Genomic DNA, 26774 nt, shown 5'->3' with positions numbered 1-26774 from the left:
GCCGGCTACTTCTGTTAGCTTTTTACTTCAGGGATTTTGAAGATGGAGGACGTATGTACCTCAGACATGAAGGGCTCTCTGTGAAACTACAGGACGTCACAACGCAGGGATAATTTTCATATTAACTTTTGGTTGGAATTTAAAATTTCGAAATTATGTTTTGCTTTATTATTCCCACATACTTCCTAAGTTAGACGTAGGCTATTTATGAACCACAGTAACATCATGTGCCTTCGCTTGAAAAATACTCCACACGACCAATCAGAATAAAACAATTTTTGCAGTTTAGTTGGTACTTTGAGACAGAAATGTCATAATGAGTAAGATTCGCGGTTTTATTTAGACTTGCTGTACACTTGATAACTAACCTACTCAGCCTCCACGGCCTATTACATGGAGAGTTTTATCTGGGGGCACACGGTAGCGTAGTTGGTTGAGGCACTATGCTACAAGCCGAAAGGGCGCGGTTGGATTCCCGATGAGGTCACTGGGCTTTTCAATTAACCTAATTTTTCCAGCCGTACGACGGCCCTGGGGTCGACTCAGCCTCTGATAGATGAGCACCAGGAATCCTCCTGGGGGCAAATGGCGGCCGACACGTAAAGTTGACCTCACCGCCATTTGTGAGCCGATTGTTTAGTAAATGTCGAAGCCTCGACGTCTCACAACCCTATGAGTCTCCACGGTATGTTACAGGATGATTTAACTTTTTTTTACCATAAATATTATGTCCATTTCATTTTATGGTCTTCTGAAATACAGGAAACTGCCTTTGGTTCTCCTCGGGGGTTGAGGAAATTACCTCTGACTACAGGCCAAATCACTCTCACACTGTCCAGTACATTCTTAAAAGAACTGCATTCCTTTAACTGCGAAGGTGGGAGAGACTTCTTTCACTAATCTAAAAAAAATCATACTGAAGGAATTTGTTATGTGATGTATTTCGTGTGTAGTATGGAAAGGGTTAAAAGAACATATAATTCTAAAATTCAGACACAAGATGTCTAAAAATGATTACAAAAACAATGTGTTAAGGGGTGGAAAACGTTGTTCAAAAAACTTCTTTCCTCTTTCCCCCTAGCATCTAGCTTCCAACATTTTCAATTCAGATACAAACTTTACAATTATTACATGAGATTATCATGATAATGAGTATTAAGACTGCCGTCTTCTGGGGTGTGAAGTCTGGTCGATGGCTATTAACGTTTCTGACGAACCTAGTGCCTTCAACTACAGAGTTGCTACCTATCACCTACCAGTTTACACGGTGTCACATTCCAGAAGACTTGTACATGTGATCAGCAGATAATAGTACAGGTGAACTTAACTTACAAGGCATCCCCACGGTAAGATGAATCGTAAAGTAATTTATTGCGTGCGACATGTGCTAGTGATCTTACTTACCGTAAGCTTAACATATTCAAGGGAAGACTGGCCAAGTCTCTTGTGTGGGACAGAGTGCTGTTGCTGGGTACACAAGTTGCAGCAACCGCAGGTACAAGGTTGGCCGAGGAACAGAGAGGACCTGAGAACTATGAAAACAGAGGCGACGCAAGGATATTGGTGAAAAAGCTACGAAGCACAGCTGTCTCTGTGACTCATTAAGCACTGCGTCATGAAGACGTATGGGGTGGTGGGGGCATAGCTCCAAATATACCTAAACTCGGCACCAGACGAAGTTGCGTGGCCAGTTTTACACCTTGGCTGAACAGAACCCCAGTATACACTGGATAGGAAGTTGCATGGGCCCCAGGGTTACCTGGACGCGGTTGAAAAATGGAAAATATCTGCCCTGCTAAGAATAGAATCCCAGTTATCCGTCCAGATCCTTGTGCTTATGACTGTGCTACCCCAGCATCCCGAGAGTACCGGTGCAAAACATTGCAAATTGTTGATTAACAAAAACAAAACTAAGCAATTAAACAGATGACGAATCAACCAACTTCCTCCGTTACTTCCCTTCTACCCCGTGGCAGACAGGAATCGAGATAGCGCAGTCTGTATAGCGACAAGCTACGGGGTTGGTTCCCGGCAGGGACAAGATTTTTCTCTTCTCGATAGCGTGCAGACCGGTTCTGGAGTACCGGGGACGCTTTCCCTGGGGGTAAAGCGGTCAGGACATGAAGGTGACCACTCGCTTCCATTTAGTGACGATGTCAAGAACGGTGGAGTTATACTTCAACTCCCCTATGTGTCTTCATGGCATAGTTGCTTAATTAATTAAGCACAGGGACAACTTGCCCTTATCATATAACAGATCTAGCGTACTTGTATGCAGAGAGGAAACGGCAGGTGGACTCTCAGGGCGGCCTGGCTATGTAATTGAGGAGCAGCAATGCTTCTTGTATTTTCTACACTGAACTTGTTCCTTGGCACGCTAATGAAATCCTGGGAACTGAACCCTGCAGTGCATCCAAGCCTCTTGCAACAATAAATGCGTTACCAAATTAAACTGGAAACACAACGAAATCAGTTAAGACCAAAGGTATATTGGACAACAAAGCAAACACCGTGGCTTTAGTCCGCATGCGAACTATACTGACCGAGCGACCGCCGCTTGTCGGCGAAGTTAGTGCCAACTTTAGTGGGTAGAGGGTGTCGCGTGGTCAGCGCAACGAATCCCCACGGCCGTTAATCTCGGTTTTCTAGACCGGAGCCGCTACTCTTCCATTCAAGTAGCTCTTCAATTATTTTCAAGAGGCTGAGTAGACCCTGTTCCAGACCCACTACTTCTCAGAAAATCTGGTAGCGCCGGGTATCGAACCCGGGGCCTCTGGATCTGTAGCCAGGAACTCTGACCACTAGACCACAGAGGTATATTGGACAGCAGCATTAAAAATTACATTTGCAAAGTAAGTTGTGAGAATGCAAACCGGATTGAGGTGGCTTAAGACATAATGCACTTTAGGACTGCAATAGCAACTTAGTAACTTTTAGTTTCCACGAGAAGAGAAATGTAATACTTTCCATAACATTTCTAAACCGGTCTCGTTGTCTGTACATTTCTGGTGTACTGTCAGTGAAGAAAGGCATATCCACCATCCACTGACTTTTACAATAATCATGTCCAGCACGTGGTAAACTTGTTTTCTGCGTTACCGTGAAATTATGAAACAAACACAAGCATAAACCCTTAACGATAGGGCCAATTATGACAGCTCTGAGTATTCTTCATCTAGCAGACACTCCACTGGGGTGATACTTGAAGTCCACGACATAAGCAGCTCTGAATTTGTTTCTTTTTAGCTGTGCATTTTTTTAAAGAATTACAACGGATATACAAGGTCGGCGAATGGAACAGGAGAGGATTGTTATGAATTAAATTATAAACGAAAAGTAGTGACCGAAGGTAGATTCTGGATAAAACATCTTTACTATTGGGTTCGTTATCATCAAGTAATAACACAGACCGTTAAGCCATAATTATAAAGTAATTAGATTCTAATTTGAACACCAAACTCTTCTTCAGTTAGATTGAAAACTCGGCGTATGACGCATCATCAAAGATGCTGTGGCCGAAGCCATACATGAATGTATCAGGCAACTGAGGAAAATTCCGAAAAAGTCTACAAGCAACAAACCACTATACGGAGTTCGAAAAAAATACTGCAGCATTCTCTCGTCTAGTGTAGACGATACCACAGGCATCAGTTTTATTAACGATTCATTGTTTTACACAATTTTACATATTAAGTATTAAACATGTGATTTCGTTTTTCTCTAAAATGTGGATTAGAAAGCGAGTTTCTTCATAAGCAGGTACATGTGCTGATCGACTTCAAATCCATGTAAGTTGTTGGCATCTCCTTGCAGACGCATGAGAAGACCACCAAACGACACGTAGGCTGCCCTGAAAACATAGAAAATTAAATATGTTTACAGTATTATAAACATTACATTCAAAATGGAATAGGGGAACAATGAATCTACAAATTATTATTATTATTCCGTTCAGAAACACATCATCCACTTCTCATAGAAATAAAGATAAATTTATACACATATCGTAGTTTTAAAATCTTAGGAAGCAATTTTCTGCATTTCTGATAACCTTGCTGCGGAGCATAGCCGGTTGTGTAAAGGTTCGGCCACATAGAGCGCTACGTACGCTAAGTACGCTGTGTACACTCTGCGACGCAGCTAACATAGCGTACGTAGCGTACGGAAGTCTGTGTGGCCAGTCACATTGGCAATAAAGGGAGATATTTTTCTGTTCGTATAGCGAACATAGCGTACGTAGCGCTCTGTGTGGCCGAACCTTAACACAGACCGTCCAAGAACCCGTGGCTCATGCCTGAGCGGAAGTCTGCCTGAAAGGGGGCGGAGGAAAGCGGAAGAAGGTTGGGCTGCCTAACAGAAGCGAACGGAGGTGTAACACTGCCTCTGGGCATTTCTCTACGCTCTATTCTGAATGGTCGTGCCATAGCTCAGGCGGTTAGTCGCCGGTTCCCACCGCGGAGGCCCGGGTTCGAGCCCAGATCAGGTCACGTGGGATTTGTGGTGGACAAAGTGGTACTGGGGGCAGGTTTTCTCCGAGTACTTCGGTTTCCCCCGCCGCTTGCCGGCAAAGTTTGTGCCAACTTTAGCGGAAACAGGGTGTCGCGTGATCAGCGCAACCAATCCCTATGGCCGTTATTTTCGGTTTTCTAGACCGGAGCAGCCATTTTCTTGAAGTATCTCCTCAATTATCCTCAAGAGGCTGAGTGGGCCCCGTTCCAGACCCACAACTTCTCAGAAGATCTGGCAGCGCCGGGAATCGAACCTCCTCAGGAAGCCAACGAAAATTACTAGTAGTTAATATAAAAACAATGTCCAGGAAAATATCCAGATCCAAGAAATGAAATAAGCTATTACTGTACGTAGTATAAGGAGATTCGCAGTAAATGACAGACTGTGTTTGCAGCTAAGGCGAGGGAGACAATTCATACAGAAATTTGGTCACAAAACGGCCTGTAAAACTATCACGTTTAAGATCAAGACGAAGACGAGGCGATACCATTAGGATGATCTCGGGAAAGCTGCTTGTGTGGAACTGGCTACGCTTTTGTCTAATGACTGGATTTCGTATAGTGGCGTTGAACTTCCGGGCTCTACTACTGTAATCTGTCTGCTGGAACCAGAACGGGCTTTCACAGGAACACAATGAAGTTAACGAGCTATGATCCAAACTGACACTTCTGGGCCAAGGCTGAGCGACCAGTACATGAGAGTTCGAACACTTCTACGGCTTTCTTTAAATACGGAACAACGTTATCCGGGACAGCTCGGCCAGTGAACCCATAGGCTAGTCTGTGCCTTACACCGCGTTCAGACCGGCTGACGTCCATCCAGCCCCGCGTCTAATAGATGCCAGAAGGAAGTGTAGTTGATTGAGGCACTATGATACGAGCCGGAGGTCGCTGGTTTGATTCCCGATGAGGTCACGCATTTTTCAATTGATCTGCACCTTCCAGCCGTACTATGGCCCTCGTGTCTACTCAGCCTCTAACAGAAATGAGTAAAATGAGTACCAGGAATCTTTCTGGGGTAAAGGGCGGTCGGCCGGCGCGTAAGGCTGNGGTTTGATTCCCGATGAGGTCACGCATTTTTCAATTGATCTGCACCTTCCAGCCGTACTATGGCCCTCGTGTCTACTCAGCCTCTAACAGAAATGAGTACCAGGAATCTTTCTGGGGTAAACGACGGCGGCCGGCCGGCGCGTAAGGCTCATCTCACCGCTATCTGTGAGCTGACTGTCTAGAAAATGTGGGAACCTCGACGCCTCATAACCCTGTGGGCCCCCACGGCCTGTTACAAGATAGCTTTTTTTTTCTCGACGTTTACTTTTAGCCGGTAAGGGGAAGGATGACGCGAACTACAGTGAAGGGAGAGGGAAAGCTGTGTGTGACCCATCTGGTCACTGCGGGAGCCTGTTCCTCCCCCTAACACAGTATCTTAAGTTAATCGGAAAACTTTCGGCATTTAAAGTTAAAGAGTTGAGTAGTACATACAACTCATCGAAAGGATATTTTGTTTCGATCCTTGTGAAAAGAGCACATGCACACGAAGCTGATAAGCCTCATGGCAACTACTTGGCCGCATGCAAAATGCGGACGGAAAATGAAGTCAGATTTTGTGTCTTCTCTTGTAGTCGCTTATTCGGTGTGAGAAATCAAACGCTGGGCTCGTGTAGTGTCTAAACAGAGTGGCTAATGAGCTGGCGAGGATGTGGAAAGTGAAGGCGTTAAGTCCTTTTTGTATTGCCCCGGTATCTGCCTATGGGAACTGAGGCGAACAACGAAAATCCTCGGTCAAGTAGTTGGTGCCCCGACTCAAATTCGAACCAGGCACCTCCTAATGCATCAACTTGCCCCGTAGGGTCGAAAGAAAGAAAAGGAGGAAGAGCGAAAGAACAGGAAATGAAAAGAACGAAGTAATCAACTGGACAGAAACAACGTTATGTTTCTCGCACATAACGAGACAGAACAGCTGGCCTTTCGGCTCCGAGCATTTTGTAGGAGGTCATACGATGGGCAGGTCATTTCTGTTGCACAATGCGAGCTTCGAACCCGGCAGCGGGATCGACAAAACATTCCTGAGCCCGGGAACTACTTTGTTCCTCATTTAAATATAGTAGGCTGCTCTGGGCTCACTGTGATATCTGGTCCGGCCCGTCGCCCGGGATGAGCTTTGCTCACACATGATGCGCCAGGCCGGTCAACCGAAATGGCACTTCTCGAAGTTACTGCATGATACAGCTTAAAGAAAGCGTGATGCTAATGGTCGCTCAGCTGTCAAAACATTCCCAAACCTTCACGAAATTCGAAGGTTCATTACCGTGTCTGCAAAAGCTCGCTTCTCGAGACTACCCTGACTCACAGAAGCCATCAGTCAGTCTACACTTGTTTAAGGTTCATACAAAGTTGAAACCTGAAACTGTTTAAATAATATTTAAAATCCAGTTCCGCCCTCACACAGAATTTCCATTACAAATGCAAATCTGATAATGCTCTTTTGGGAAATTATGGAAGTTTATTCTAAGAATCATACAAAACACATATACTAGCGAACTACTACCGACCGAGCGACCGCCTCTGTGGTCCAGTGGCAAGAGTTCCTGGCTAGAGATCTAGAGTTCCGGGTTCGATTCCCGGCGTTACCAATTTTTTCTGAGAAGTAGTGAGTCTGGAACGGGGTCCACTCAGCCTCGTGAGGATAATTGAGGAGCTATTTCTAGGAAATAGCGGCTTCGGTCTATAAGACCGAAATTAACGGCCGTGGGGATTCGTTGCTCTGACCACGCGACACCCTCTACCCGCAAAATTGGCGCACGCACGCACGCACATACACACTATGCGCAAAATAACGAGATACCGAATGTTGAAACAGGAGGTACCACTCTTAATGCAGTCTACATTCAGGTTTCCCAACATAACATGCGTGCTACATACGTTGCCCATATCAAACATATACTCAGCATTAGGTAACCATGTTTCAAACGGTTGATTCCTATGATGTTTAACTCAGTTTATGAGCAGTGCGTACAGTGTACAGTATCCAGTGACACGGCGGGGGAACGAAGCTGCAGTGGCTTAAGGTTGTATCCCAGCATTTGCCTGGAGGGACTGGGGAAAACTATGAAAAACCTCGAGTTAGGATAACCGAACACGTTCCGAATACGAGTGTATGAGAGTTACCGCTATCCCAATCCGCTCGAATTTTAACGATTCCGTTTCAACTACACATTATATGTTAGAATACGGTGGGAAGTGAGGAATTGCTGTACCGCAACACAGGGTGCCCTGACCCCCTACCGTCTGTTGTCCTACTAAGTCACACGCCACAATGTTAAGTGCTTTTGAGGCAGTGGGTGTGACCCGAGGTGGGTTTGTCCGGCACACACATCCTCAGATGTTCTTCACAGCAATATTAACTTCCGTGTGAGATTTCATGTTTCGTCGGTTATCAGTCATCACTACGAAAAGGAACATATACAATTCAAGCAAGCCACCAGATTTCGATTTTCCATCTTCAGGGTCGTTAAATTGTTTTACATTTACTCTTATTTAAACAGTTCGATTGCATACAAACCCTGGGGTTTAGATTAAATGAGCCTAATGTTATTCACAACTATCAAAATTAAAAGGCCGCCCGCCATGTTGGTGCTGTCAAAGTTAGGGAATTAAGAATATAGCAGAATAATAATTTGAGGTAGGTGTATGGACCACAATCTAAGCAAGAAGCCTGGAAAATCAGAAAAAACAAAGATCTAAAGCAACTGCTTTATAACCCTGATCTGACACTGAAAGTTCAGGGTCGGAATGGATAAGATGAAAGTATAAAGTTGTCCCTGTAACAGGTCGTGGAGGCTCACAGGGTTGTGAGACGTCGAGACTTTCACATTTTCCAGACAGTCAGCTCATAGACGGCGGTGAGGTTGTCAGCTTTATGCGCCGGCCGCTCTTTACCCCAGGATGATTCCTGGTACTCATTTCTGTTAGAGGCTGAGTCGACCCCAGGGGCATAGTGCGGCTGAAAAGATTAGGTCAATTAAAACCCCCATGACATTGGCAATCGAACCCGCGACCTTCCGGCTTTTAGTAGGGTGCCTCAACCAACTACGCTACCGCGTACCCCATAAAATAAAGGGTACCTACGAACAATTCTGAAAGTAAGAAGGTAGAAAAACGAGAAGACACAGAAGCAAAAGAAGAAACGAGGATGGTAAAGCATCTGTCGTAAAGAAGTCCGAGGATTTTGGGCGGGCAGTAGAGCCAAAGGCGTAACGGAATAGAGGGCAATGAAGATTTCCAGGTCCATGCGTTTTCGCACCACGTAGAACGAAATTCCATTTNTCTGTTAGAGGCTGAGTCGACCCCAGGGGCATAGTGCGGCTGAAAAGATTAGGTCAATTAAAACCCCCATGACATTGGCAATCGAACCCGCGACCTTCCGGCTTTTAGTAGGGTGCCTCAACCAACTACGCTACCGCGTACCCCATAAAATAAAGGGTACCTACGAACAATTCTGAAAGTAAGAAGGTAGAAAAACGAGAAGACACAGAAGCAAAAGAAGAAAGGAGGAAGGAAAAGCATCTGTCGTAAAGAAGTCCGAGGATTTGGGCGGGCAGTAGAGCCAAAGGCGTAACGGAATAGAGGGTAACGAAGATTTCCAGGTCCATGCGTTTTCTCACCACGTAGAACGAAATTCCATTGGGTTCAAAAGCTGTAGTATTAGCAAGGGGGACGCAGCCGTGCGTAATTCTGGGATTTGTTGATAATTCCTAATTGGTTGATAAATGCGTAGGCAACCTTAATGGCAGGCAAAGAATTCTTTTCAGGACAATGCTCTTACTTTACAAGGATGAGAATGGTCTCATACTGTCTATACTTGTCTGCCCGCCTCAACGAAATACAATTTAAAGGAAAGTTCAGACTTCGCTGGAACCTCGTACGACCACGCCATTACACACTGTTGTACTTTTTATTTCCTTTCCTTAAATTCAGACAACACACAAACTTCTGAGGTGAAAGCAAAGAATGGCACAATTTAGTTTAAGAACCTCATATCCTGTGAGGTTAAGAATAACCCCGGCTAAGGTCATTTTTTGATAATGTAAAACAAAATGGCTGCCCCATAAAGTTTTTATTTAGTGAACAAACTTCACAACTTCGCAAACAGGTCAACACACCGGCGCACTAGAGCGGAGTCAAAATTTAGTGATTTCTAGATCCCGTCTGCGTGTCACGCAGCAAGCTCCAACTGGACGAAACAATATACAGCAGCGGTTGCCAGTTCAGCTAAAATCCGAACGTCAAGGAACGGCAAAACAGTGTGGCGTTCATACAACAGACAAGTGGCACCGCGGCTGGCCAACATGCGACTGCCGGGCAATGATGTTTAGAGGCGGACGGAGCTGAAAGCTGATACCAAGAATCATAATATCGCGGCGGACTGTACATATAATTTGAAAGAATCCGAATTGCGAAGAATCACAAGGCTAAGACAAACAAATATATAAAAATACTGATTTAAATTTTAGTACTTGTATTTGTAAATATGTTCTGGATCTGTTGCAGCGTACGGTACCACAGCCGGAACGACAAATACCTAAAACAACGGAAAAAGTCACCAGAATGATAACTATGTGCCTTTCACAAAATGTACTTGTAATTTCACGAAATAACTTAGTTTAATTCGACTAAGCGAAATGGCACTGTAAGACAGAAGGTGAGCTAACAAAATGCTCAACAGTCAAACGTATGCGGATTCACTGAGTTAACATGTTTCACAATAACTCAAAGCGGTCTTTCAGTTGCTTTTTAAAACAGTTTCGAAGATCCATGGCAATATGCTGATACTTCCATCATCGAAAAACGATCGGATACCATTTGTGGACATTTCCACATCACAGCAACCTCCATCTTCTTGGTAGTACTCTCCTTGTCTTCAGGCAGGCGATGCAGTTTACGAAGTACAGCCTCCCCTCTACTCCTTCCGCACGTTCCCCTGATACGCAATCAAGTGGCCACGCACGAGCGCACGAAGTACGTCCGTTGTAACACACATACTTTATGACGGACGTTGCTGAGGACAACCACACAGTTGCAGAATGCGGTGCGTAGTTTTTTCGTCTGCAATGGAGCCAGAAGAAAGCGTAGCATTCGCCCCTCTTGGTTATTTATATTTAAAAGCAAGGAAGACAAGAAAATGGTGGGTTCATCCCAAAAACTTTGTGAGACATCGCGATGGTCACTTCTACACATTGTACACACCCCTACGAGAGGATCCTTCAGAGTTCTCTAATTACTTTAGAATGAAAGTGAGCACGTTTGAAGAAGTTCTGCCTCGCGTTCAAGACCTTTTAAAGAAGAGTGACAGGAACATGAGGGCAGCTATAGAACCTGAAGAAATGCTGGCTATGACTCTCAGGTAAGTACATAATTACACTCAATATGTAGATTGATAATAGAGGTATATAATGTTCGAATACAAAACCAATGGAAAAAAATCGTTGGTATTTACACTGGTAAGGCGAAAGCTAGTGAGTTACAACTCAGTCAGTGCAGCTGAATCTTAATCACTTGAAGCCTCCGTGTCCGGTGAAAAGTGTGAAACTGATGAAGCGGCCGATGTATAGCCTTGGTAGGGAGGAAGGGTCAGAGGAAATGATTTGGCTTGTTTTAGGTTTTGTAGAAGTTTCATACTTTCCATCCTGAATGTGAATTTCTCATTCGGTGTCAGTGATTTAACAGTGGGCAAAATAGAGTTACCTTTTTCGTGCTGTGACTTTCCATAAACGTAATGAAACTACGTTCAACATCCGTTAACTTTCTTTAACTTTTACGGCCACTGAAAAGATTGTTTCAGTGGCGGTAGGAGTATGGCAGTCTTCTTCAGTTTCGTGATTATCTCCATTACATCTCCCCCGAAAACGAATGTTTTCCTCCTCAACAACTCCCATCTTCGCGTAAAAGAAAGTTAACGGATGTTGAACGTAGTTTCATTACGTTTATGGAAAGTCACAGCACGAAAAAGGTAACTCTATTTTGCCCACTGTTAAAACACTGACGCCGAATGAGAAATTCACATTCAGGATGGAAAGTATGAAACTTCTACAAAACCTAAAACAAGCCAGATCATTTCCTCCGACCCTTCCTCCCTACCAAGGCTATACATCGGCCGCTTCATTATTTTCAAACTTTTCACCGGACACGGAGGCTTCAAGTGATTATGATTCAGCTGCACTGACTCAGTTGTAACTCACTAGCTTTCGCCTTATCAATGTAAATACCAACTTTTTTTTTCCACTGATTTTGTATTCGAACATTAAATACCTCTATTATCAATCTACATATTGAGTGTAATTATGTACTTACCTGAGAGTCATAGCCAGCATTTCTTCAGGTTCTATAGCTGCCCTCATGTTGCTGTCACTCTTCTTTAAATGGTCTTGAATGCGAGACAGAAGTTCATCAAACGTGCTCACTTTCATTCTAAAGTAGTGAGAAAACTCTGAAGGATCCTCTCGTAGGGGTGTATACAATGTGTAGAAGTGACCATCGCGATGTCTCACACAGTTTTGGGGTTGAACCCACCATTTTCTTGTCTTCCTTGCTTTTAAATATAAATAAACAAGAGGAGTGAATGCTACGCTTTCTTCTGGCTCCATTGCAGACAAAAAACTACGCACCGCATTCTGCAGCTGTGTGGTGTCCTCAGCAACGTCCGTCATAAAGTACGTGCGTTACAATGGACGTACTTCGTGCGCTCATGTGGCCCCAGCCGTCGTGCAGTACATCACATCCGCCGGCACTCCAATGTATCACGTCCACTTCGGAACTCGTTTCCAGTATCTTCCGGATATCTGAGAGAGTCCAGCACTGCCGAGAGGGGGCTGGTCACAAGGGCAGTGCGGATAGTGGCAGTGCTATATACTACACAACCAGCTAACCACACTGCCAATGTGCGCAGCCCAATGCATTCTGCTTCGCAGCAAGACGAGACACCACTGATGAACTACAGACAGAAACGGATGATTTGGTAGGAAGGCAGGGGAATCTGCAGGTGGACTCATAACTACGGTGCAGAAAAAGAACGTTGTTCCTGTGCAACACAGGAACGGTGTTTTCTGTGCGGTCCGTGTCGAAATGTTATAAGCAGAACAAGTTAGGAGTTGCAGTTAGATAACTGCTGGAGTTCTGTCGTTGTGAGCTGTTGCTGTTAGAATCTGGCAGCTTAGGCATGGGATATTTTCGGGAACCCAGAGGAAGGGGAACACCCGCCGTTGAAAGCCGTTACCATTCAACGGCTAGTGAAGATAGTAGAACAGCGACAGCATAATAATTACTTGCAGCTACGAGTTGTACGAGTTCAATAAATCCGAATAATAATCCAAACCCCCGTCTATAGTGACTAAAAACGTGACAGTATGTTCACAGGTCGCGTCATATAGAATATCCACGAGCTGTTGAATTTCAACGCCGGAGGCTGCCTGTCCGCGTGACATAGATCATGCAGCCTTGCCTTAGAACGGAAACCACGACCACCTACATCTGGATTCCGTAATGTGACAGGACTATGAACAACATTTCAACTCATATGAAAATTATTTTCTATAAGAAGTAAAATAATACTATAAACATCTCTCAAGCAAATCACACTTGTTCAGTGATACACTATAAACACATCCTCTAAATATGCACAGAAAAATTTCATTTCGTTGTTAAAACAAACATTGAAATGTGAATGAACTTTCAGGTTAAGCGGAAATTTGAGGGAGACCTATTAGAAAACTCAACTAGCTGACACACTGCACAAGATACACCACTAATTTCTATAAATATCAACGTACGAGTATAAGTCTGCTTGCTACCTTTTGTACAGGCCGCGCCATAGCTCAAGTAGTTAGTCGCTGGCTTCCCATCACGGCGGCTCGGGTTCGATCCTGGGTCTGGTCAAGTGGGATTTGTGGTGGACAAAGTGGCGCTGGGGCAGGTTTTCTCCGAGTACTTCGGTTTCCCCTGCCAATCTTCATTCCACCAATTGCTCCATAATCACCCTCACCTATCATCTGGGACTGGCACAATAGGCCAGAAGTGGCCGCAGTACAAGGTACTTAGTCCCACCCCACCAGCAATAAAAAATACCTTCTGTACAACAATTGTCGTATTTACGGATCACAAACGAGGCAATTTCGTCCCCAAATTTTTCTTATGTTCACATACTCAGAATTATACTAGCGGGGATTATTTGAAAGTGGCTACTACTCGAAACACACACGGAAATGAATTTATAATTACAATAGAAAATAGCGGCTTACAATTCAGATCCCACCAAGTGAACTTAATTAAATGATTTAGCTTTAAAATAATTACAAGGAAGTTCTGAGAAGAATCAAACAGCCTACTTTACTTGCACTACAATTTGAGTGTTTGATGTGACAAGAAGAAAAAAGTTTTAACAATCAACAATCAAAACTTAAAAAAACTTAAAACTTAAAAAAGTGTCACATTTGACGGAAGGAACTTGATTGTTAATTGGTTAGTGTGACGGACCAGAATGAAAGACCTTAAAAACGTTTTAGTATGTATTCATAGTGAAGTCAGTAAAACAAAACAATTAGAGAGGCTGCAGTGTTAATATTACTGACAAGTACGAGTATGTCGTTCAGATGACCTCGGGCAGTATGACATACATACAAAGTTTCATAAAGATCGGTTCAGGTTTTCAAATATTTTATTTTGTCAAAATAAAGTAGGCTAAAACGTTTATCACAATAACAGATCTTGAAGGACAAACAGCCGTGTATCGCTGTTATTTCTGAAGACATTAATTAAGTATAGGGACAACTTCATCTTTATCTTTACCTTTACATGCCAAACTATCTTCAGTGAGATAATTTTATTTTCGTAATATTTCCGTCTAGAAGTACATACAGCATATTATACACAACTTGCAACCATACGATACATTAATCGACTATCCATCAAAGAATCAATATTTTATCACGAAAACATTCCGCAACGTGGCCTCTAGACTAGAGTTACCGAACGAGTCTTCCTTGAAGAAAACACACCACATTTCTGTTACAAAAATCACTATTTTATGGGGTGTATAACAACTATTTCAGTAGCTGCTTTATAAAGCGTCGAATGAATTGACGATAGACGAATGACAAACTGGAAAGGATTTGGGAGAAATCGGCCATGGCCTAACGGAGGTACTACCATTTTCCTACATGGACTGTAGAAAGCAACGAAAATCCTAAGTCATCTTAGCCGATGCCCCGTCAGAGATTCGAAATCAGCACCTCACCACTATGGGTCTGGATAGTTACCGTTAAGCCAACTCTCCCAGTCACTGGTCAGTCGGTCTAGGAAAGTAACCGCCTCTGAGAGTCACAAGAACCCCATACGTACAGTTCTGAGATCAAAACGCAAGGGCACTGAACGTCTAAGCAGGCGATACACCAGTTACTGTGTCATCAGACGAAGTTGCTGAAGAGCCCCGACATTCACAGTCTCCATGACGAGTATTCCTTGAAAAGATGAAAGCTTAAACAACTAATCAAGCACTTCCCTGCTTTCATGGGCCTCAACATTTTTTACCGTGTGCATACAAGCCTGCAATTCAACCCTCCCCCCGGGGCTAGTCCAATCCAATCTCCACACACTGTTTATCCCAGATAAACTGTAATGTCATCATCCCATTCACAAGACACAGCAGTCTCGAGTAGCTTGCACTCATTCGTATTCTGAAAGTTCCGGGTTCAAACCTCGGGAAAGAGCGGCTTCGTTAGACAATCCCGGTAAATGACGGGGCAGTACCACATTATTAGGTCACGACCGTTTTTTTTTTCCACATATTATCCTACTTAGTAATATCACTCTACCATTCGACAATATCCACTTCGAGCTATCGAGAGCGTCGTCAAACAGTATCATCTCATTCATACTCAGTTACCACAGCTGGTCCCAATCCTTGTGGTCTTTCAACCAAGATTTTGTGCGTACTTCTTGTTTCCCTCACTGTTACGACAGACATTGATCCTCCACATAAACGGGTATTCAGAAAGCAAATCATGGCACTTCGAATGTAAGCTAAATTATAACAAGTGCAGGAATTGGGACACCAGCAATGACAAAATTAGAATTTGGGACCGTTCCATCTACACGGCGCGACCGCTCAGAAGTCGTCGCCTATACAACGGAATCTGATTGCTTCAGCAAAGTGTCTCTACACGCATCCTATAGATGACATACGAACTGCCACACTCTATCGGGCGTCCCGGCGCAGTACCATATACTCCGGCTTCGTACCCAAAATGTACCCAGTTCGAATCTCAGCTAGAACGGTTTACACGTCCGATCCACTTTGGCATTATCTTTCCATCTTACGCCTCCTCCCAAGTAGTCTCTAGTCTCTTCCTTTCAGCTTTGTACACACTTCTCGCGTGCTACAAGTGAAGCCCATCGCATCATCCGTTTTTATCGCCCTAATATCAGGCGAAGAGTACAAATTATGAAGTTTTATTTATCCCCCTGTTTAAGTCTTCTTTCCCAAATTAAAATATGACTCTCAGCATATTGTTCTCAAACGCTCTCACTCTACGTAAGATTTCGGGGTGCCAATCAAATTCTTTCTTCAGGGCGAGAGATAAGTTTCACACCCACAGAAGGTAGCTTAGAGAGCAATTACCCAACTGAAAACAAAATGAAGAAATAAAAAAGCATTAACTGCCGAATCTTCGTGAAGCTTCGAAGGACATACCTTCTCAGGACTTTTCTCCATGATACATTTTAAATATGCGTCATGAAAAATACCAACACCGCTGCCACACGAACTTCTGAGGTGGGATCAACACTAGCCCATTCAGAGCAGCTCCTACATTAGGACGTACTGGACGACTATGTAGGCTGTCACTGCTGTGTTCAGAAAATAATACACAATTTTAAACTTATCAGACACTGAATAGTGACAAGACACCCAAACGCCGGAACAGCGAAGTCAGAATAGACTTCATTACTAGGAAATGACGCTGTAAACATATTCCCGCGGCAACGAATACGCAAGTAACAATCGAGTAACTTCCGTTGATATGCAACGGCGCTGTAAACATGCCTTCCCAACAACAGAAACTGTTTTCTGCGTGGTCCGTGCAAAGTGGTTATAAAGAAGAGTTCAGTTGGGTCGAGTCGAGTTTCGAGACGACAGCCTGCCAGGATATGCGCTTTGGAGCACAGGAATTGAACTGAGTGGAGTCTTTGGAATTGGCGGTTGCAGTATAATGGCAAGAAAGGAATTAGACGGTGCAAAAAGACTTCATGTGTGATTTGAAGTTACAGTGAGGCTGTTATAAATCCGTTGCCAGGATACGACTAGTGAAGACTGAGAACACTAGTGCGTGTGTAACGCTGAACTGTGAAGTGTGTATCAGCGGCAGCGCTGTATTCCGTGTTGTGCGAATAAGGTGTCAATAAATCCAATCATCCAACCCAAAACCTATCTACAATCACTAATACAAGTGACAATATATTAGTGAAAACGCTGGTGTTTTGGTGAAAGCTCTAGAATTGTATTCGCGAGGTACTCGTTTAGAATCAAAGCCGGGCCATCCGCTATCCTGAGGTCTTCTACAGTCTCTCCAACAGAATGTCGAAATAGGGCCTTAATTAGGCCACAACAGTTTCCTTCTCAATCCTTTCAACTTCACTATTCATCGTGCCATTCGACGCTATGTACTTCACATCCTGTCAGCGTCGTAAAATAAACAACAAAAATGTCGAAATAATTATCAGCATTCCAACAATTTATTTACTTAGTATATTTAACATTGTTGAAGGAGTGTTTACCGATCTGTTGCCTAGAAACGTCCGTTTCTTGATTCGTATATTGTACAGCAACGGCCGTCCTCGTTTCTTTCAAGAGGTCTCTGCCCAGCAACGGGTCTATACGTCACAATATGCTAATAAATTTCATGTTTACAAAGTTTATGACTTGTATTGTTTTAAAAACTATATTTGATCATGAAATACGTCAAAATAAGAATTTTTTAATACTGATCGTTCTGAATCATAAACTCCGATAATTCGACACCAACTGTTTTAGCCTTTTCAAGTTAACTGCTCTGTTTCTACTCAATATAATATACTAGACATTCTGATGGACTCCTTGGGCGGGGCATCGGCTCTTCACGAGGCCGCACAGGGCAAACCAAAACCGATACACAATCGTTTCTGAGAAAGATATGAACCCACAGTTCCGTCGTTCAAGTAGTGCAAGGCTGTGCGACTACTGTCACTGGCTGAAATCTCACTTCGTAGTACAAAATGTAAAGATGTCCCTGAGTGTAATTAATTAAGCACTAAGATATGAACACATACGAGTAAGTGGAGTATAGCTCCATCATAGAACAAAATATAAATTCAATTCGGGGGGAGAGTTTTATATACGTTTCTCTGTTCTAAGCAAAATTCTTCTGCTTCCAAATTGAAATTTGTTCCGAGTTGAGCACTGTTCAGAAATCCCCCCCAAAAAAAAAAAGCTTAAGTAAAGGATGAAGAAGTCAGAACTCACAAGGACAAGCAAGTCTGGTATGAAACATTTGGTTGGACGTGTCAATTAGTGTCGGCGTTTTTCATACAAGCAGAAGTTAAGTGTTGTGATCGGAAAATGTGATTACAACTTAGAATAAAAAATTAAACAGTGACCTCTGAACATGTCAACTCTTCATGTTGCATAAATCGAGCAATTTCTTCACCACCTCATTACCATCTCTTTGGCTCTGCAGTCGTCTTAGAAGCTAATGTCCTATCTTAATTCTTATCTGATGCCTCAGCGGACTGTCAAGAAAAAACGATAGTTAAATAGCTGAAGTTAAATTCCAAACGATTTTAACTATATCAACTTCACATTTCGGCCGACTTTACCTCTTTCCCCGGGGGAATGTCATTCGGAGTCAGAAACGATTACGTCTAGGCCCACGGTGTGGACTTTACGACGACGAGAAAGTCACTGCCCACTGATGAACGTAAACCCGCCCGCTGCAAATAACGTTTACCTTCCGTGCCACGTTTAATTAACTGATTTTTTAACGAACATGCGATTTCTTTTCCTGGAAGTCGAAACCGAGTTATAATATTATGTAGCTGAGATTTAACCAGCCATACATACTTCTTAATTATTCATATTCTAATCATGCTCTGAAAACAGTTTCTTGTTTCCGATATTCTTCTGCTATTTGCAACAGAATCAAATCACAGATTTTCTTTTCGAATAGTGTGTATTCTGCAGATTTGGATGGCTGGAAGGTGCAAGGAATAAATTAAAGTACATTTACCTGCCATCTGAATCTTCTTACTGGAGGAAAATTCTGTACCATGCATAGTGTGTTCCAAAAGTAAGTCCCTAATTTGATTTTCTGATTAACACCGAAAGAATGATGGGCATGAGGATTTTTTCTTCAGAACATGACAAGAATAAGGTTACAAAAGATTTCGCTCCGTAAACCTGAAATGCGTACTATTTTAAAATCCAGTTTCGAACTGCAAAATAGCACACCACGCTAAAAATCAATTGATTAAACGTGACAGGAAAATAAAAACCACTCATAATTAGCGGGTTTATATTCCTCGAGGGATAGTAATATTCTCTTCGTCCAGACCGAATACGTGATGCACTCTGCACACTGATATAATTCCTGTACGGAGCTAAGACGACCTAAACGTGAAGCCGCTCTCTAACCTCCATTTAGTTGAGAACGCTTCAGGCTGTAGGCAGATGCTCGAAAATGAGAGGTTCTTGTTAACTGATAAATGGTGAGACACTTGAGCGTCTCAGTTTTCGGAGGTTAGGAGGATGACTATAAAATCATTTGCCAATCATGTTAACGTTAACTTGATAATATTCGGGGTTAGGATAACTGTCGCTTAACAGGAAACTGAGATACCAAAACGTATCCGATGGCAATCGTGTCCGAGAGAATTTGTGTCTTACTGTATTTAGGAGTTAACTTCATGCAATGGCCGCAAGGTTTATGATGCGTGAGGTCCTGAAATGCGCGAACATTGGGATCTCATGGTGCAAGGTATTTCTTGAAACCTCTAGTTCAGATGATCGAGAAATTCTATGCTTTCATGGAATTTCGGTTCATGACAGTGTCCGAAAAAAAAAACACTGACGCTGTCCTCAGCAGCCCATTCCATTCTGCTTTTCATATCCTATTCCTCGGATAATATCTGATGTTATCCTTCCATCCTTTCATGGTCTCATCCCTTGGAGCTTTCACACCATTTCTCGTGTATGTGGGCTACACGTCCGACCATCTCATTCCCGTCATGAAAGATACAAATTGTGAAATTTCTACGGCACTTTCCTCCCTTCTCTCCTATTCTCTAACCCCTCTCAATTTATGCGTTCGAATCCTGATCTACGCATGTGTGTAATGTTCGCGGTTCTTTTGTTTTAGTCGGTCTAGGTACAGTCTTTGCGATGTATCGATCCCTACCAAATGTAAAGGTAAGAAGATAAAATTTGCACTCATGTTTACATACAACGCCATGAAGACGTATGAGGGAGTGGAAGTATAGCTCCATGTATTCTCATCCTCGGCAGTGGGTGCAGGTGAGTAATGAGCCTCACGTTTCGGCCGCTTTACTACATGGGACAAAACCTCCGGTACCCATTGGATAGGAGGCTGGGTGGGCTGCAAGGCCATTCTGGATGCTGTGAAGAGAAAAATCTCTTTTACCCAGTCAAGAAAAGAACACAGATTCCTGAGCTACCGTCCAGACTGAGCTATCACTACCAAATGTTTTAGAATAAATTGGGTCGAAACAGACCGGACAGGCTGATCCGTGATAATTTAATTTAGTTCCGTAAACAAAGCTAAGGCGACACGACACAGCCATGCTAACGTGTGCATGTAACGAGTCTGGCCACATACCGAACAGCGGATCTGCAACTCCGCCTCTTAAGTGGCAAACTTGGCACCCCTGTTGTCCTGTGTGTCCCCATTCCACCTCGCTGTTACTAAAATGCTGTCGCAGCTCCTAGCCAATTGGCAGAACAACTTTTAAAAGTGGCAAGATGACAAACTGTGGACAGGTGCCGAATCTCCAGGATGTGTTACCGCATAGGATGCACTTACGCATCAAAGGTCGGCATTATGTGATAACTGGAGCACCTGCAGAGATGCACCCAGCCTGGCCAGGATCCGCAAATGCCGGTCGGGGTATTTTCGGTCGACGAATGCAACCAGATCGATATTAGGTCTAACCCTATCGGTGCTGACTCGATTTAAATTAAAAACAAATGTTCTTCTGTTAATGTGTTTGGTTTAACTCTATCCATACAGACCCAACTTATGTTTAAAGTCATTTCCTTCCGTTAATGTATTTCCCTGATAAGTCCTGGTCGTCCCAAACAACAGGCGGGGAGAAATGAGTTTTTCTATGCGAGGAAGGTACTAAAAGGACTGAAGTCAAATCACTTCCGTTTGTTTCTTGGCTACTTTAATGAACTTAAATGTGAGGATAATTGTAATTAATATGGAAGCGGCCGTGGGGTACCAAGGGGTAATATTCCAACGTGTAAGATTTGAGCATCTCATGGTGTAATGATACAGTCTAGTAAACGTTTCGGGGGAATTCATTTCATCCATTTTCATGGTCGAAGTATGCCAAGCGACTAAGCAACCAGCAAGCAGAGCAACACAATAGGACCCTATTCGCTGCGTGCTTGGCATACATCTATCCTGAAGACTGAGCCAGTATGTTCCTCCGAAACGTCGGGGTACTCCAACCAGACTATAAGGAGTCACACACCAGATGCTGGTACTCTTAATATTCCATTATTTGCTTGGAGGGACTGTAAAAACAGTAAAATCCTGTCAAAATAGCAGTATTTGAACACTGAAAGGCACTGGCGTAACTAACAGCACCACTGGTTAAGGACGGTTCTTCCTTCTGGCATATAACGCCATTTATCCAGTTAAAAGTCTGCTTCACGCTGGAGTTTGACTTACTCTTCAACCCTGAAGAAGGAGATGGCATGTTCCTACTGACTTTGCGCTGTTACATCCCCTAAAACTCTTCTTAACAGTACTTATGTTTCGAGTTCCGCTAATTAAATATGAATTAATTTTCATTAATATTGCATATGCCACATATTCTGATAGTTCTAGGGTAAATTGGGGAAACAGCGCCATAAAGTTTTACTGAAAGTAGTTGCGAAATTGTCCAAGAGAGTTCGTTGGCGTTTAGTTACTGTGAGCAATGCAGTATGCCCACTGACTATCGCTGTCTCTTCGAAACCTAATACAGATACCTTGATATGTTGCAAGATATCGATAAATTACTGCGTGTCACTTGCGACCTCCATTTTCGGAAGCTTAAAAATTCATGAGTTCATAGGATAAGTGTCTCGGTGTTATCGTACTCAGCCGATGTCACTACCGTTTGTTCATGATTATTGTTCTCACCGGTAAAAGCATTAGATGCCTCATTTATTTCCATTCCTTAGCCTCTTGCACGCGATGAACAGTTGGCGCAATACCTCCACTGGCGATTACGCCCCCAACGTCATCGCCTTTGTTTTGTGCGACTATTATATAAAACTATTTCTACTAGCAAGGCAACATAATCATTCTTAGACGCACGCGGTAGCGTAGTTGGTTGAGGCACTATGATACAAGCCGGAAGGTCGCAGGTTCGATTCCTGATGAGATCACTCCATTTTTCAATTGACCTAATCCCTCCAGCCGTACTATGGCCCTGGGGTCGACTCAGCCTCTAACAGAAATGAGTACAGTAATCTTCGTGGGGGTATATGGGGGCCGGTGTCTATGACAGACCTTACCGCCATCTGTGAGCCGACTGTCTAGGAAATGTGGGAGCCTCGACGTCTCACAACCCCATGGCCTTCACGGCCTGGTACAGGGACAGTTTTACCTTTACCTTTTTTAATCACTCTTATGCAGTGATATTCTTCCAGTTACACCCTTCTCCCCCGAGCTTTCCCCTACACATAATTCTTCCGTTCTCGTCTTTAACCTCATTTTACAATATCAGTTTCAATATGGTTATTCTTTTCAGAACACGGGGGAAAACATGCAAAGGTGCCAGGAAACATTGGTGAACAGACTCTCTGAAACTCGCCGAGCCTGCTGTAATGTCTGTACTTCCATCCAGGATGCATGGTACACTTTGAAGTACACTTCGTGGCTATGTTAGTTGAGATAGGTCCCCTGTAAAGAAACCTGGCCGAAATGCACTTTGGCCTATGAATACTAAAAAGTAATTCCAGGAAAGAATACTCCGTTTACAAGAAGTTGGTTTTGGACTTACAAGGAGTAACGTTCGCAGGTGCGGTTAAAAAATACGACAAACAGCATACAGAATCCGCAAAATGACGGACAAAGATTCAATCCGAATGCGATTTTGAGCAGCAAAGCTCTCCTTTATGCCAAACCAAGTGGACTAAGGGGATCCCTACTTCAATTGTTATAACAATGACTGGATTCTGTGCGTCGAGTGGGACGTACAGTTCTACCAGAGATGTTAGAAACAGAACGCAGTCAGCACACGACTGTACTTTGTGTGATGATGGGTGGGCTCGCTTATCTAGCGATTCTGAAGGAGGTCGGAAATGTTTGTTGTTTTTTTATTTTATTTTATTTAAAGCATTTTCCGATCAATTACGTTTCTTTAAATTTTGGAACTGAGGATTTTGACTTTCGATAATTAGGTTACTGTGTTGTGTTGTGTTACTGGTACTATTACAATCATTAAATAATTTTCGTTTTTATTAAATTTTATCCGAATAAAACAGCCATAATGTGTATATTTACCGTCTTTTAGTGCATACAATTTCACTTGTCACTTCACACTACATGTTTCGGCATCATTCTGCCATCCTCAGGTGTATTAATCACGTTAAACCACTGCACTGCCTGCCATCATGTGTCCATTTATAAAATGATATTAAATGTGTGTTCTTCATTTACACTGTCGTCCTGTTCGTGTGTTATATCCTCATCGGTATTTGAACCCGCGACCTTCCGACTTGTAGCATAGTGCCTTAACCACTACGCTACCGCGTGCCCCCCGGAAGACATTGCGTCTTGAAATTATGAACACTAACTCTTTGATTTCTGTTTTCTTGATGAGCACAGGACTTCGGTGGAGGGGGGGGGCTTCACCTCAGAATGGCGCAACTTGCAAAGTAAAGAAGTCAGTTCATTATATAATAAAAATAGAGGTCTTCGGGAAGTGCAATATAATAAAACAACAGTAATGATAATACTTTCAAGCAAGCATTTATTCAATATACAAAAATACAATTAAATAGCAAAAAAAAAAAGCAGTATAATTTATTTCACGCATAAAGACAGTATTGGGGAAATTCATATCCGCACACATTTTCTGACCCCTTGAACATATCTTATGAAAATCATCATCTACATGAGCAGATAGATAAATGTGACATATCTTGACTAATTGAAGGAAAAAATACTTTAATTAACAAACGTTAACAGTAAAATTACATGGATATCACAATATGCATACTTCATCTGCTTGTACATCGGTTTCATAAACATGCCATCATACTTACATGGACTAGCAAGTCCAATCCAAAGATCACACAACGCCTCTGGAACAAAGTCCTAATAAACTGGGCAGAATACCTCAGACACTAGAGTGACTGGCTACACATTACACGTCTACAGTTCGATTCTCGGCAAAAGTGTGTGAATCGTCCCTCAAATTCCATGTCCAGGCCGCCACCTCTGGGATGCACCCACCGAACCCCAAATTACTGGGTACTAGGGATGTTTTCCTTAGCGATAAAATGGCCTGAGCATGAAGCTAACTACTTGTTTCAGTTTAATACTTTTACCTTCGTATCCGCTTACCCGAAAATTTGGTCACAGGGAAATTTTAACTACACAGGTTTAAAGTAATTCAAATGTTGGTATTACTGCCCATGTTAAGGGACTGGGTGATCTTTGAAAAGATTCTCAGAAAACAAAATAAGCACTTGAATAGTGTAGCATATTGCACATGTGAACAGTGTTCATACTTCATCACGAAGACTTACTTTATAAATAAGGCCTTTGAGAGGCAAGTTTCAATGTATTGGGCGCGCGCGCGCGCACGCAAGCAGAGAACACAGATATAACAATAAAACTTCCCAAGGATTGAGAAAATTACTGTCTTCTGGTTTCTGGTGTCGTGTAGCCTGATTTATACTTAAGAGACATTTCGGAGGAATACCCTGCCTCCATCTTCAGAACCGATCCGTGGAGAGAACTGGTAAGGACGTGATAACAGGGATGGGGCCCTGAACAACCAATATGAGTAAGGGCTCAAGATGCTGATACTGAAGATGGAGGCGATACGTCTGAACGTCGGTAAATCTCTACCACACTACAGAGCAATATTACTGCAGAAGGCAGCAACTGTCACTGTCACGATGACCTGAAACGTCATATTTCCATGGATTACATGGCTACCTCCTCTGCAACAACCTTACACAGTTATAAACTCAATAAACAGTTCCCTCCATATGGCGTAATGTTTCGTTTTGACAAGGGAGAGTCTGTGACCACCAAACCATGTACTCATCAAAATTCACGTTAAGTTCTGGGCATATTTATGGTTCTACAGTCCTTGTGGACCTTTACCCCTTTTTCGGTTTCTAAAACTATACAGTCCCTAGACTCCTTGGACGGGGGATCAGCCCGTCGCAAGGCTGCTATCTACACAGAGAGCAAAATAAACACAAAATAAACGCACAGACACACCCATGCCTCGAGTGGGATTCGAATCCACGACCCTAGTGTTCGAGCGGGCGAAGACGGTTCATGCTTTAGAACCCGCGGCCACTGTGATCGGCAAGTTCCAGACCTAACTTCTTTGAATCTATTTCCATTACTCATTTTCACACCTAAACAACTGTCAAGAGTTCTGAATCAGATATCCTGGGTACCTGTACGTTCAGTAACACCACGTATCTTCGGTAAACGCATGACCTTTGTGGGCGTGGTACAAACCGAATTAAGTATTACTTAAAAGCGCTTCACTTGATAAGGGGTCAAACTAACAAGCAAAGTCCCCCTGCTTAACAGGGAGCACGCAGTAGCGTAGTTGCTTGAGGCACTATGCTATAATTAGGGAGGTCGCGGGTTCGGTTCCCGACGAGGCTACTGGATTTTCCAATTGTCATGATCCTTCAAATCGCATTATGACCCTGGGGTCGACTCAGTCTCTAACAGAAATGAGCACCAGGAAACTTCCTGGGGGTTAAGAGCGGCCGATGCGAAAGGTTGAAAACCTTACCGCCATCTGTGAGCCGATTGCCTAGATAGTGTGGGCCTCCACGACTTGTTACAGGGACAGCTTTACATTTTACCTTTACCACTACTTAATACACACTTCACATCCACGATAACAAAGTCTCTCACACACCTCGTCGTTCACAGAGGTCTAGAACAATTAGAAAATGTCTGTTATGTGTGTACCACACTTGCAGATACAAATTTCTGTCGTCACATACTGCCCTTCGACTCCTCCAAGAAGCTCATGAAATTGTTCTAATGGTCAACTCTTTACTTCAAGAAAGCCCATGATTCAGTTAGAATGGAAGTGTTGTACAATAGTTTGGGATACCCATGAAAGTAGTTAGGCTGATTAAAATGTGTTTAAACGAAACGTACAGTGAAGTCCGCATAGGCTAACATTTGTCTCATAAATTTCCTACCCATAATGGTCTAAGACAAGGAGATGCTTTATCGCCATTCCTTTTCAACTTTGCCTTAGAATATGCCATTAGGAAGGTCCAGGGAAACCACGTGGGAGTGAAGTTAAACGGGACACATCAGCTGTTGGTATGAATCTACTGGGTGATAATGTAGATACCATAAAGAAAAACACACAAACTTTAATTGACGCAAGTAAAGAGGTTAGTCTAGAAGTAAACACTGAGAAAACTAAGTATATGTTGTTGTCTCGTCCCCAAAATGCAGGGCAAAATCATGGCATAACGAAATAAAACAGATGTTTTGAAAATGTGGCACAGTTCAGATATTTGGGAACAACGATAACGAATCGAAACCTGATTCAGAAGGAAATTAAGAGGAGACTGAACTCGGGCAATGCTTGCTACCGTTCAGACCAGAGCCTTTTGTCTTCTCATCTGTTGTCCAAAAACATAAAAATGAGAATATAAAAAACTATAATTTTGCCTGTTGTTCTGTATGGGTGTGAAACTTGGACTCTGACATTAAGGGAGGA

At 43.0% G+C, this 26774-nt stretch overlaps 1 protein-coding gene across 3 annotated transcripts in view; it reads right to left on the bottom strand.

Annotated features, from left to right (window-relative positions):
• Positions 1–3614: 3614 nt before the first annotated feature.
• Positions 3615–26774, bottom strand: part of LOC111864648 (DNA-directed RNA polymerases I, II, and III subunit RPABC3) — a 223548-nt gene continuing 200388 nt past the window's right edge. For all 3 annotated transcript variants that reach the window (XM_023852039.2, XM_023852037.2, XM_023852038.2), the window contains one exon: positions 3615–3850. In XM_023852039.2, the coding sequence (XP_023707807.1) occupies positions 3733–3850 (118 nt within the window). In that variant the 3' untranslated portion in view covers positions 3615–3732. The remainder of the gene's footprint in view (positions 3851–26774) is intronic.

This window comes from Cryptotermes secundus, unplaced genomic scaffold, assembly GCF_002891405.2.
Source record: "Cryptotermes secundus unplaced genomic scaffold, Csec_1.0 scaffold186, whole genome shotgun sequence".
NCBI lineage: Eukaryota > Metazoa > Arthropoda > Insecta > Blattodea > Kalotermitidae > Cryptotermes > Cryptotermes secundus.
Note: the sequence above shows the minus strand (reverse complement) of the source record. Positions and strands in the feature narration are given on the sequence as shown.